The sequence below is a fragment of the Chinchilla lanigera genome, unplaced genomic scaffold (genome assembly GCF_000276665.1).
Source record: "Chinchilla lanigera isolate Chin_1 unplaced genomic scaffold, ChiLan1.0 scaffold00032, whole genome shotgun sequence".
Lineage (NCBI taxonomy): Eukaryota > Metazoa > Chordata > Mammalia > Rodentia > Chinchillidae > Chinchilla > Chinchilla lanigera.
In genome coordinates, this window is record NW_004955433.1 from 38,379 (window position 1) to 52,390 (window position 14,012).

At 46.1% G+C, this 14,012-nt stretch overlaps 1 protein-coding gene across 1 annotated transcript in view; it reads left to right on the forward strand.

Moving 5' to 3' along the window:
- The first annotated feature begins 1,215 nt into the window (after positions 1 to 1,215).
- The window catches only part of LOC102003578 (telomerase protein component 1-like), a 42,079-nt gene continuing 29,282 nt past the window's right edge, over positions 1,216 to 14,012 (forward strand). Inside the window, 12 exon segments of the mRNA XM_013516101.1 lie at positions 1,216 to 1,357; positions 2,461 to 2,729; positions 3,218 to 3,349; positions 8,052 to 8,213; positions 9,295 to 9,456; positions 9,745 to 9,813; positions 10,974 to 11,080; positions 11,284 to 11,441; positions 12,761 to 12,870; positions 13,236 to 13,326; positions 13,545 to 13,588; positions 13,813 to 13,940. Of these exon segments, the coding sequence (XP_013371555.1) occupies positions 1,216 to 1,357; positions 2,461 to 2,729; positions 3,218 to 3,349; positions 8,052 to 8,213; positions 9,295 to 9,456; positions 9,745 to 9,813; positions 10,974 to 11,080; positions 11,284 to 11,441; positions 12,761 to 12,870; positions 13,236 to 13,326; positions 13,545 to 13,588; positions 13,813 to 13,940 (1,574 nt within the window).

Here is a 14,012-nt window from a genome sequence, read left to right on the forward strand (position 1 = left end):
CCCCCAAGAAGATGTCCATAGAATTATAAGAAGGACACTGGACAGTAGAATTGTGGATGCCAAAGAGTGTTTCAGTGAGAGAGTCAGCAAATGGTGGACTATTTTCTACTCTAGGAAGTGAATTAGACAGCAGCTACCGTGTATCTGTGGATTCCTACTAGAACAACAAGCCTATTAGTTATCTGACAGGACAGTTTGCTGGACACATAGTTGGTTGAAGAGTGTAATGGTTTGAGTCTAAATGTAGTCATGTGGGGTAGGCTTTTCAGAGGGGGCCGAATCTAGAGTTTATGATTGATTGCTGGTCCAGTGCTGGCATTAAGGGATTGAGTGCTACACCCGTCCAGGGCAGGTAGCCCATGTACAATAGAAGGACAGAAAGAGTCTTGTCTCCCTTCCCTGGTTGCATTTGCTCTCTTCATCTGCCATGAGCTGTTCATCTCTGCCATGTGCCACGCTGCCTTAGAGTCAGCTGATTATGGACTGAAACCTTTACAAAGTGTGAACTAAATAAACCTTTCCCCTTTTAATTTTGGGTGCTGGGTATTTTGTCTCAGCACCAAAAATTAACTAAGACAAAGCGGAACAGAAACCAGACCTCATGGTACAAACCTGTAATCCCGGCATGCTGGGAGACCGAGGCAGTGGGATTGCAAGTTCAAGTTCAGCCCGGACAACTTAGTGACTTAGCAAGATCTTCAGTTAAAACATTAGAAAACAGAGTATTAGGGGCATTGCTCTGCGTGAAGGCCTTGGTTCATTGTCCCGTAGTTGAAAACAAATGTACACAGAGGACAAGAAGTTGGAGTACTGAGTATATACAACTTGATTGAATATTGTTCCTCTGGAGCTAAGAATCCAGAGTCCAGATTATAAGTGAGCCCCTTCTACGAGGTTAGGCTCCGACTGCCAGTCTTGGGGGTCTCTTTTACTACGTTATGAGAAGACATATTCTTCTTTCTCCAGCCATACCTTTATCAAAACATTTCTTGGTCATAAACTTTTTGCCTGGCCCCTTTTTAATCCTCTTAGAATCCTTCCTGGGTGAGTGCAATCGTGGAAAACAATTATGGGTTGTTTTTCATGTTCAGCTCACTGCTATAACCAGCGGGATCATGGGAAAAGATTCATTTCCAATGCAGAGGCTCCTTCCGTAGGCCAGGACTCACCACCTATCTGTGTTTCTCTGTAGGTGCATTCTAGTTGATGGCAGCCATGGAGAAAGGCCATGGGCCTGTGTCTGCCCACCCAGACATCCTCTCCTTGGAGAACCGAAGCCCGAGTTTCCCCAGTGTAAAGAGCAGCGTGTCTGCCGGCCCCACACTCCAGTGTCTCCAGGTACCACACATGCTCACTTGTGCAGCCTGCACGCCACACATGCCTGCTCTCTGAGGCTCCAAGGAGAGGAGGACTCAGTGTCTGTCCCTGGTAGAGACAGTTCGAGTAGCCCCTTCCACAGTGGCTCCAGACACTCATCCGGTCTCAAGACGTGTCTGCTGCATGCTGTTGTCAGTAGGGTTCTCCGCTTCAGTTTCCACCCGAGCTGCTTTGTGTCTGCAGAGCCTCTTCCTACAGCCTTGTTCCTCAACCACCTGACTCTTCCTCCAGTTCAGGGAATCTAGAAAACAGGAAAAGCAGCCCTTGGTCATGGAAAGCCTCTGCTCAGGAGAGAGCTGGCATGACATTGCTACAGCAGGGTCAAACCAGTGCTTCTGAGATCAGGCAAGGACGTAACTGCCATCCCAGAGCTCAGTTCCCTCTGTATTGCTGTGTAAACATGCGTCCACTGGACACTGCGTACTGTGCAGGTCAGAGCTGGGAGATGGGCACACGTTGCTTCTGTGGAGACTGGAAGCTGGGCTGAGGGACAGTTAGCCTGAGCCCCATACTGTCTGCTAATTACAAAGTTTGCAACCTTGGGCAATACTTGGAGCCCTCTGAAGCGCCAACTTCCTCACCTTCAAAGTGGCATCTCTGCAAATACACTTTACAGATCTGTTGTCAACCTTACAACTATTGCCATCTTACAGTGATTTAGGGTTTTGGGATTTTCAAAGTCGAGTGAGTGCATTATTCCATTTCATTCTCCAGTGACCATAGCAGATAGGTAGGTGGTAGTGAATGAGGAAGCTGGGCTTGAGAGTGGTGAAGTAGCTTAAAGCCGCTGAGGCTGACACGGCAGTGGCTTTTTTGTCTTCTGGTTGTAGAAATATGTTAACAGTATCCTTGGAGGGGTGTGGGGTCCCCGGCCTCCGAGGCTGTGACTCTAGTAAGGATGTGAACACAGGGAGGGAGATGTGGAAGCCGCAGGGCAAAGGCTGAGAGGCTCAGCAGGAAGAGGGATGTATGAGAGTGAGCGAGCACTAAGTGGGACAGGATAGGTGAGTGCTGGTGTGGGCTGCGGTGAGCAGAGAGGAGTTTACACATGTTATATGGAGATGTGAACCGTTCCTCTTGCAGGGACCTGCTTTGATCTTCAGACCAAACCCAAGTTTGAGGGGCCAGGGGTTCATGCTGTGACTCATAACTGCCACTATCCCCAGGGTCATCTGTGCTCATCAGAAGAAGAGAAAACTTCAGAAGTGAAGCAAGGGGAAGAGGCCCAGATGACTTTTTATAGCCAAAGCTTGGCAGAAGAGGAAGCAGTGGAGGAACTGGTCCCTCAGCTTACCTGTGGGGAGTTGGAATGCCACCCTGATTTCCTTGGCCAGTACATTCAGAAAAAGAAGGTGAGACTTCCAGAGTTGGGGAGAGCTTGACAGTGCAGGCATGAGGGGCTGGAAAGCTGAACCTGGTCTCTCCTCCACAGGAGGAAGGGGAAGAAGCTGACATGAGCCAGCATTTATTTCTCATTCCTTAATCCTTTTATTGTTTTAGTTTTAGTGTTTTTTTTTTTTTTTGGTTCCTTGTTATTTTGAGACAGATCTTGCTACGTAATTGAGGCTGGTCTTGAACTCACCGTGTAGCTCAGGCTGGCCTTGAAGCTCAGGCTGGCCTTGAACTCATGGTGCTCTTCCTGCCCCAGCTCCTGAGTGCTGTGATTGGGGGTGTGTACCACTGTGCCTGGCTTCCTATCTCCTTCTCTAACCTCTCAGTGGACAGGTATCTTTCTGAACCTGGGTCCACTGTTTTGTCTAGACTTTGTAAGTTGCTCTGCACAGCTGTTCAAGTTGATCTGTTATCTCACACTTTCTTTCCTTCCTGTTCTATCTCTTAGATGACACTGGTGAGTTTAATATGCTCTACCATGGTCTCAAATGAAAAGATGAAAAATGCAGCTGACATCACTAGTTTCATCCTTGAAATCTGTAGTGCGCTTGCCCCCTTGGAGCCCGAGTTCATCCTCAAGGTATTGTGGAGGACGGAGGGGTTGGGGTGGGTAGCTGGGAGACAGGAATGTGATGACAGTGTGTGAGATGGGGCTGACTAGGCTGTGGTTGCAAGTGGGAGCAACATCCCTTAGAAGAGGGCAAGGATCCCTGGTTGAGTTTGAGGACTCATTCCTGGGGTTCTGTGAAGAGTGGAGAAAGATGAGGTCCTGAAAGGATACTAGGCTTGCATTGCCTCATAACCCAGGCCGAGCATGCTGACCATCATAGTAACAGATGAGCTGGCTCTGGGGGAGCTTGGAGTGTTGTGAGGAAGGCATGTCACTCCAGAATATCACGTGAAAGCAGCTGGATCCAGAGCTCGGGGTTACAATACCGTGATCTTACAGCAATTTAGGGCTGTGGGATTTTCAAAGCTGACAGTGTTTGAAAAGCAGCAAAGGTGCTGGGTGTTTGCTGGGAGGGTTTGGAAGATGGCAGGTTTAACCAGTGATTGAAACCCTTGGTAAGTTTGATAGACTTTGATAGGAGCAGTCTTCTGAAGAGAGCAAGGTAAGGTTGACTTGGAGGCCTGACAGTAGAGTCAGAGTAAAGGAAGCTGCAGAGGAGAATAAAGGATAGACCAGGGATGGTGAACCTGTGGCACTTGTGCTGCAGAGGACGGTACATCTCACTGAAAGTTTTAAAAGGTTCACCCTAGGAGGTAGGTCAACTGGACAAAAAAATGAGCAAAGAGCTAACAGAACTGAACAAAATTTGTGAACCAGTGGTCTTGGTAGATGTCTATAGAATGTTCCACCCCACCACATCAGAATACCCATGCTTCTCAGCTGCATAATGGATGTTCTCTACAGTAGAGAACATACTAGCCTATAGAACATGATGAAGTAAATACAAGGGAATTGAAATTATGCCATGCATGCTATCTGAGCATAGTGCAATGAAATTGGAAATTAATGGCAAAGGGAACCACAAAAACTCCACAAACACATGGAAATTAAATAATAGCCTCCTGAACAACCAGTGGGTCACAGATGAAATTAAATGGTATCTACAAACAAACAGAAACGTAAATACAACTCCCCAGAAGCTGTGGGATGCAATGAAAGCAGTCCTCAGGGCAGTGATCTCACACATCAGGAAAACAGAACGAGAACAGATAAATAGCCTAATGCTGCACCACAAACTTTTAGGAGAAGGAGAACGAGGCAAGTCCACCACCCAAAAAAGGGAGGAGATTAGAAAGGTCAGGGCAGAAATTAATGCAATTGATGTGAAGAAGCTACCACAAAGAATTAATGAATCAAAGACTTGGTTCTTTGAATGAATAAATGAAATTAATAAACCTGTAGCTAACCTTATCAAAAAAGGAAAGAAAATACTCAAATTCATTCAATTAGGAACGAAAAGGGTGAAATCACAACAGATCCTGTAGAAATTCAGTTGATCATCAACACCTACTTTGAAAATCTTTACTCCCATGGGATGGAAAACACAGAAAAAGTGGACAGTTTCCTAGATAAGTATGAATTACCAAAAATGAATCCAGAAGATATAAAAATCCTGGACAACCCAGTGTCAATTAATGAAACTGAAAATGTGATTTAAACCTACCAACCAAGAGAGCCCAGGTCCTGATGATGCAGAGCTGAATTCTACAAGAAATTTAGAGCAGATTTAATGCCAATTGTTCTCAAACTCTTCAATGAAATTGAAAAGAAAGCAGTTCTCCCTAACTCATTTCTGGAGGCAAGTATTGTGCTGATACCAAAACCAGAGAAAGCTCCAAGCAAACAAGAGAACTACAGACCAATCTCCCTAATGAATGTAGAGGACAGGATACTCAATAAAATACTTGCAAACAGAATTCAGCAAATTGTCAAGAAGATTATCCCCCTGACAAAGTGGGATTCATCCCAGGGATGCAGGGATGGCTCAATATACGCAAATCAGTTAATGTAATACACCGTATCAAGAGAGCCAAAAACCACATGATCACCTCAACTGATGCAGAAAAAACTTTCACAAAGCTTTTGCCAAACACTCATTCCTAATAAAAACCCTACCAAAAACAGGAATAGATGGTCTTTACCTCAATCTGATCAAAGCCATCTGTGACAAACCAACAGCCAGCATCATACTAAATGGACAACACCTGAAAGCTTTCCTTTTAAAATCAGGAACAATACAAGGATGCCCACTGTCACCACTCCTATTCAACGTAGTTCTGGAAACATTAGCCAGAGCAATTAGACAAGAGAGAGAGATACAAGGAATAAGGATAGGAAAGGAAGAAGTGAAATTGTCATTATTTGCAGCTGACATGATGCTCTACGTGGAAGACCCCAAAAACTCCACCAAAAGCCCCCCCAAAATTAATCAACAAATTCAGTAGCATAGCTGGATGCAAACTCCACAGTCAGAAATCAATAACATTCTTATACCCACTGACAGAGAAATTAAGGAAATCATACCTTTCACAATAGCATCCAAAAAATTGAAATACTTAGGAATCAGTGTAATGAAAGAGGTAAATGATCTTTGCCATGGAAACATCAATATTCTGAAAAAGGAGATGGAAGACGATTTCAGAAAATGGAAAGATGTTCCTTTCTCATGGATTGGAAGAACCAACATTGTGAAAATGGCCATACTCCCAAAATTGTTGTACAGATTCAATGCAATCCCAATTAAAGTACCATTAGTATACTTCATAGATTTAGTGAAAACATTCCTAAAATTCATCTGGAACCAGAAGAGACTTAGAATAACAAAAGCAATCCTGGGCAACCAAGACAAGTCAGGTGGCATCAGAATCCTTGACTTGGAATTACACTACAGAAGCCACTGTGATACAATCAGCATGGTACTGGTAAAAAAACAGACCTGAGGATCAGTGGAACAGAGTGAAAGATGCAGCCACGACCACAGACACACTCATGCACCTTATCTTTGAGAAAAGGCCCAAACAAGTTCACTGAGGAAAGATGGCATTTTTAATAAATGGTGCTGGAAGAGCTGGGGATATCACTCAGTGGCTCAAACACCTGACTAGCAAGTGCAAGGTCACCAGTTCAATTCCCAGTACCAAAATAAATAAATAAATAAATAAATGGTGCTGGAAAGACTGGCTTTCCACATGCCAAAGACGGAAACGACCCATGTCTATCACCATGCACCAAATTAATGTCAAAATGGATTAAAGATCTAAATATTAAAACAGAACCATTAAATCTATGGGAAGAGAAAGTAGGTAGAAATCTTTTAGACATAGGGGTAGGCAGAGAGTTCCTAAAAAAAAAACCAAACTGCACAGGAAATACTTCAAAACGACAACAACTGGGATCTCATCTTATGGAAAAGTTTTTGCACATATAAAGATATCACCAGTAGACTAAAAGAAAAACCCACAAATTGAGGAAAAACTTCAGCCAACTACCCCTTGGACAAAGAATTTCTATCTAGAACGTAAAAAGAAGTGAAAAAAAAAAACAAACAACCCTCCCCAGATTCAAAGACCCAATACAAAAATGGGTATCTGAGATGAATGCACACTTCTCAGATAAAGAAATAGAAATTGCAAAAAATACAGGAAAAAATGTTCAACATCATTAGTCATTCAAGAAATGCAAATTAAAACAACACTGAGATTCCATCTCACCCCAGAAAGCATGGCTATCATTAAGAAATAAACCAATATCAAATGCTGGCGAGGCTGTGTGGGAAAAGGAACCCTATGCCACTGCCGGTGGGAGTGTAGACTGGTGCAGCCATTGTGGAAATCAGTCTGGAGATCCCTTTGTAAACTAGGACTAGAGGTCCCATTCAAGCCAGCTATTTCCCTTTTGGATATTTTTCCAGAACTGAAGACATCATACCACAGCAATATATGTGCACCCATGTTTATAGCAGCACAATTTGTAATAGCTAAATCATGAAAGCAACCCAGATGCCCATCAACCGTGGAATGGTAAAAAAAGCTGTGGTATTTCTATATAATTTAATATTACTCAGCTAAAAAGAAAGATAAACTCGAGGCTTTCATAGGTAAACGGATGCAACTAGAGATCATACTCATAAGTGAAATAAATCAGACCTGCGGGTGTAAATACCACATTGTCTCACTAGTGTAAGAACCTGAAGGAGTGAATAAAATCTAAAAGGTACAATAGATATTGTGAAAGGGAGAGAAACTGCTCTAAAGGAAAGAACTGGGATGAGGGAAAGGAGAAAACAAAGAAAGAAGGGGAAAATATGTGTATGTGTATACACAAGATAGCTACGATAATTGTACTACTAATTTCGATTGCTTTATTGAAAGAAACAGTTAATGTTTAATTGTTTGATCAATCTTACATGCCTCTATTTGTTTCACCGAGTAACCAATTTGAAGATAACAATATATACTACAATAACCATTGTTGATGTCCTATCACCTTGTCCAAAATTCTGTATTTCTTCTAATGTTCTGCTGCTGTTTTTTTATGTCTGTTTGTTTGTTAATGTTTTCCTTCTTTTATGTTTAGAAAATAACCAAAATAAAAGGTTTACCCTCACTGGGCTAGACTAGGGAGGATTTAGAGGGGCAGGCTAGACGCCATGGTTATATTTTGCATACAGAGGGCTAGAGAAAGGTTTCGTGCAGGCAGGCTCAGTAAAATGAGTTAGTTTAGATCAGGAAGCTACAGCAGAGGTGGCTGAGACACTCGCCCTGTGTCCTAGGCATCTTTGTACGCTAGGCATCAGCTGAACCTCCAGGACGTGGCCAACAGGGTGTTGGCCGTTGCTGCCTTCTTGCCCACCTGCCGCCCCCACCTGCGACGCTATTTCTGTGCCATCGTCCACTCGCCTTCCGACTGGATCCAGGTCGCGGAGTTCTACCAGGTGCGGAACTCAGTTCCTGAGTGAGGAAACCCCCGGCTTGCCTGTCTTCTCTGTCTGAATCTGAAGCAAACTCTCAGCCAAGTCTGCCTCCCCTCAGCTTCCCAGCCAGAGCCCACAGGGGACAGCTTCTCCCGTACCAGGCTGCGTTGCCTAAAGGAGGGTAGGACTGGACCACAGTTTGAGAAATGATTGATCTTAACTCTGGACCTCATGTTTGCAATGGGGAAAATGAAAATCAGAGAGGAGGGCTGACCTGCCAACTGCCATGGAAATTTCCTTTTCTCCGCTCATGTCCTTTCCGCTCTTCTCTTTCCTGTGTGCTTGGGAGAGAGAGACAGAGACAGAGACAGAGACAGAGACAGAGACAGACAGAGAGAGCATGCATGTGTATTTGTTTGTGTTACCTGGTATTGAACCCAAGTCCTTTTTTTTAATTGACTGGGGTTTAGGGAGTGCAATGGGAAATACCACGTAGGGTCACACCCTGCTCCCACCCCCAGGGAATATCTGTTCTAGTCTTTCTGGGATGATGTTTTGAGCTTTTTCTCCTTTATCCTAGCACTGAACTTGCTGCCAGCTTCTTCCTTACACCCACCGGAGACTGACTTCTCCTTGGAGGAAAGTTTGGTCTTCTTCCTAGAGACACCCCTGCTGGCCGCATCTTGTAGTTCAGTAGCTCTTTGCTCCTTGGTGAACTCAAGGACTTCGTGCTGAGCTACGTGCCCAGCTCTTTTGTTTGTTTTTAGTTTTTATTTTGAGATAGGGTCCCTAAAATTCATTTAGTTGCCCAGGCTGATTTTCAACTTGTGGTCCTCCTACTTCAGGAGGGGCCCAAGATTATGATCCTCCTGCTTCAGCCTCCAAAAGTGCTGAGATTACAGGTGTGCTACCAGACCTGATCAGAAATTGTGTGTGCAGAGCTGGAGACAGGAATTTGCTAGCTTTCTGTAATTTCAAATATCCTAGGGTCTTGTTTTCTTTTGGAGGATTTCACTGGGTGTCACTTCTGAGGGTCTCTCTCTCTCTCTGTCTCTCTCTCTCTTTCTCTCTTTGTTCCCCCACCCCCGTCTGTCTCTGACAGGAACTGGCTAAAGGAGAGGAGAATAAGCTGGCCCCACTGCCTGCCTGCTTGCGGGCTGCTATGACTGAAAAATTTGCTCAGTTTGATGAGTACCAATTGGCTCAGTACATTCTGCCCAAGCACCATGCCAAGAGACACCACCGCAGGCCACCACAACCTCCAGTGAGTCCCTGCCTCCTCCTGGCACAGGCCCCTCCTCTGGGAAGGGAGCAGTAGGGGAGCATGGTGGTCCCAGGGATATCACACCTCGCATTTGATGGGTTTCCTGGAGAGGATCTAACGGAGAGGCCCTGGGATGCTGGGAAGAGTGCGGGGCAGAAGGAGCAGTGCAGGCCTTGTTCCTCGCTGGCTTCCTTTCTGTCAGAGGTGGACCTTCAGGATTTTCCAAGGGTTTTCCCCCAGGGACAGTCTCCATTTCCCCGTATGAAACCACTTCTCCCGATCCCACAGGAGCATTCATTTTCTGAGAGAATGTGTTTTCCAAGGTACCTGTGGCCTATTCTAAAAGTACAGAAAAAGGTGAGTCCTTTTCCTGGAACTGCATGTGTGCAGGTACAGTTCTGTCTGCATGTGACTGACAGGTGGTGTGTTTAGTGGGATAAATGAGATGTGAACAGTATGAAATAAGTACCTTCTGGGGAAGTTTGAGAAACAAGCAAAATCGTTTGTAGTTTTATGACAAATAAGCCTTTTTACCTAGCGGTTAGGAGGATAGAATCTGGATTGCCATAACTGGGTTTGTATCTCACTTCCACTACCTGGGGTCGCACCCTTGGTCAAATGACCACAGTTCCCTTGCCTCCCTTTCCTCATATATAACATGGGGAAAATAGCAGGACTTACACTCCTGGGGTGTAAAGATGAACTCAGGTAGTTAAGGTATTTCTGTTAGTATTCAGCTTTAAAAAGTGTAAGCTCCTGTCATTATTAAATCATATTATTAGGAGAATGGATGTCAGCATTACAGGAAAAAAATCATATTTTTAGGAGGTCACTGGTTTTTCTATTCATCCTATGAATGCAGGCCAAACTGGGCTCCCGTAGCTTAGAAAATGCTCCCTGCCTTTTATCCCTCACAGCCTACACTGTTCCATGGCCTCCATTTACCTGACCAGGGCCTCAGGGCCTGAAATAGGAGCTGCTTTCTCTTTTCCTCAGAACAAGGGTGTTCTGTGCTCATTTTGTCTCCATCTTGTTTTCACCAGCCACCCACCTCACGCTAACCCCGATAGTTCCATCTTGTGTGAGGGAAGCACTGGGACCCTTAATTGATAATGATACGCTCTTTAGTTTTTCAGCGCTACAAACTGAACCCAGGGCCTTATGCATGCCAAGCGAGTGCAGTAGTGCTGAGCTCTGCCTCCAGTATCCGCAGCATATCTTCTTTCCAGGCAGGGTGTTACCATTGCCCCACGTGGCCTCCCACTCTTTGGGTCAAGCCGTACTCTTGCTTCAACCTCCGGAGTAGTGAGGACAGTAGTTGTGCCACTGCTTCTGCCTGTGTGCGGCAGTCTTACTCAACATGGTAGCTCTTGTTGCTGGAGATTTTTACCCTGTCTCGCTATCTAATTTGGGCAAGGAGATTGCCTAAGAGGTGTAGAACGTCTTAGGCTCTGCTTTCTGGGGAAGATCCCTGATCATGGATGAAATGACCCTTGGGACTTGGGGTATTTCCACAGTTTGAGGTGGGGAAAAAGAATCCGCCAGGCTTCACCCTTAAGAAGTTGGTAGAGCGGCTGCATATCCATGAGCCTGCCCAGCATGTCCAAGCCCTGCTGGGCTACAGGTGAGCAGGTCCACCCTGAGCCCACGTTCCACTGAGGTGATGCCATTGCAGCTCAGCTTCCACGGCCCCTGTCCTGATGGTTCCCAAGCAGGAGCCTGGGCAGGCAGGGGCTGTAAACGTGACTGACACATGGCTTTGACGAGTTCACCTTTCCTTTGCTGTTTTCTGCTTTGAAGTAATGGGCATTTTCTCCTCTGGCTCAGGTACCCCTCCAGCCCCCAGCTCTTTTCTCAGAGTCGTCTCCCTGGGCCCTGGGACTCAAGCAGAGCAGGGAAATGCATGAAGCTGCCGAGACCAGAGACCTGGTCTCAGGCGCTGAGCCTTCGGGGGAGCAAAGCATCCGCTTGGGCGCAGCTCATCGGTGCGGTAACCTTGATCTTCCTGGTCCTTTCCTGTCTGCTCCATTCTTGCTTCCGCATTGTAGAGCGCGATGTCTCTATGGCAGGATACAGCTGCTCTCTTGGTCGATAGTCTCACCACTGAAAATGACTGGACTTGCAAGGCTTATGGTTGACCACACAGAGTGCACAGTGGTGCCTGCGTGGAGTAGTGTTGATGAGGAGGCTGACACACCAGCGTATCAGTGTATGACAAAAGCAGCAGCTCTGTGTTTATTGCATGTATGCCGATGTGTACCTTCCCAAAAAGGGAGGGCTGGCTCTTGATATGTTAGAATCTCTCCAGGATCTCATATGTAGGATAGGGAAATTTTAGGTAAATAGATGTATTATGTACAGGTAATCATTCCCCGCAGGAAATGTAAACATTTTCTACTAAGGACAGGCACTGATAAAAAAAAATTAAAGAAAAAAGTTGGATCACACTGATAAAGCAATTAAATTCAAGAGAATCAAGTTATTTTATTGTTCTCTTTTTACAGTTCTTATTTTTAGTGAATTTCTCATGTGGTACAGGGGATTGAGAACATGCTATGCAAATTCTCTATCACGGAGCTACATCCCCAGCCAAATAAGTGCCCTTTCTTTTCTGAGACAGGACTTTGCTAGTCTCCAATTATCCCACACTAATCTCAAACTCCCGGGCTTAGGCTGTGCTACCACCACCTCAGCTCTCTCAGTGCTTCCCAGGTTCCACAATGGGAAGCCTACAAAACTCAGTCACAAGGGTTAATGCTACATATTTTCAACAAAGAGCAACTGACTTTAAATTTATAGAGATGAAAGAGGAAGCAAAGGGAAACAAAATGGATGCAGGGCTTATAAATGTGGAAACAGAAAGAACATTCTATAGTCAGAAATGAGGAATGGGTTGGGAAGCTAAGTTCAAGGCCAGCCTGGGAGACACAGCAAGACCCTGTGTCAAAAAACCAACAGTAAGTAAGTAGCTGAGTGGGGGCACATGCCTCGCAACCCAGCTACTAAGGAGGCCAAGGCAGGAAGATCACAAGTTTGAGACCAATTTGGACAGGCTAGCAAGTCCCTGTCTCACAATCAAATACAAAGAGCTGGGTCAGGATGTACTGATCTGCTGTCCCATGAACAGTGTTGGGTAAATCTTGCTGCATGCGTCCGGCCCATACTGGCTTCATCCTTGTCCATTTCGGGTTGGATAGATCACGTGGTGAGTCTGCATCTTGAAATTTCCTTGAAGTTCTTCCCTGGACTCTGACCTCTCACCCTTCCTTCCTGTGCTCCCCTCACCTGTGCCCGCCTCCTGCAGACAGCGGGAAGCTTCCCTTCACGGCCATGCTTCAGAACCTGTGCCACCTGCTGCGGGTGGGAATCAGCGCCCACCACCATGAGCTCGTCCTCCAGCGGCTCCAGCACGCGGTATGCAGTGAACTGCCCTGACAGCAAGTCTGCTCCAAGAGAAGTGGGGCTGCTTCTGTTGCTTCCTCTCTGTGGGAGACAGGGTCTCACTACGGACTTCAGGCTGGCCTTGAACTCGCCTCAACCTCCCAGGGCTAGGATTACAGCAGGCCCCACCTCGCCTGGCTCATTACTCCTCTTGCTTACCTCTTGTCTACTCTAGCATGCCTTCTTCCTGCTTTCTTCCCTGTATCTCCTCTAACCCCACAGTCCCCTTCCTTCCCTTCCCACAGACCTAACCAAATAGTGACCCTCTTTTCGTGGTTCTGGCCCTGGTAGCCTCATCCTCCCCGGCCCTGTGGTCATGATCCTCCTTTGCACTGCAGAAGTCTGTGATCCAGAGTGGGGTGTTGCCCTTCAGATTCCTTAATGCCCATGATGCCATCGATGGCCTCGGGGCTCAACTCCACAATCAAGGTATTATCTGCCCTCTAGCAGCCCCTGTCTGCCTCTCCTGTGTGAATGAGGCGGCCCTGCTGACTCATCATTCATAGCCTCTTGTTTTGCAGATTCTGGGCATACATTGGGCAGAGGCCAGACTCGAGCCGGCCTGGAGGGTTGGGCTCAGAGGATATCACTGGTGGGATGGGATGTGGGAGCAGGAGATGCCTGACTGTGTGTCTGTCACCCCACAGCAGTGCCCTTTCCTTCGAATACAAGGCTGCTGAGGCAGATAATGATAACAAACTCAGGGCTGGGGATTTAGCTCAGCGGCACGGCGCCTGCCTGGCAAGCGCGAGGTCATGAGTTCAATTCCCAGTACTGAAAAAAAAAAAAAAAACAAAAAAAAGGGAATAGGGGCTGGGGATTTAGCTCAGCGGCACAGCGCCTGCCTGGCAAGCTCAAGGTCGTGAGTTCGGTTCCCGGTACCGGAGAAAAACCAAAAAAAAAATGATAACAAACTCAAAACGTATCAAGATGTATCCACGGTATCTTTGCAAGCTGAGTCGCCGGAAGCTTCGAGCAGCAATGATGATCCTGGTGATCTATGAGCAGCTCAAGCAGGAAAAGCTGAAAATACACAGGGCCAGGTGTGTGTGCGTCATCCAGGGGCCACGCCTGGGTGACAGGAGGTGTGCTGGTGGGCTGGGATTCATCTGGGA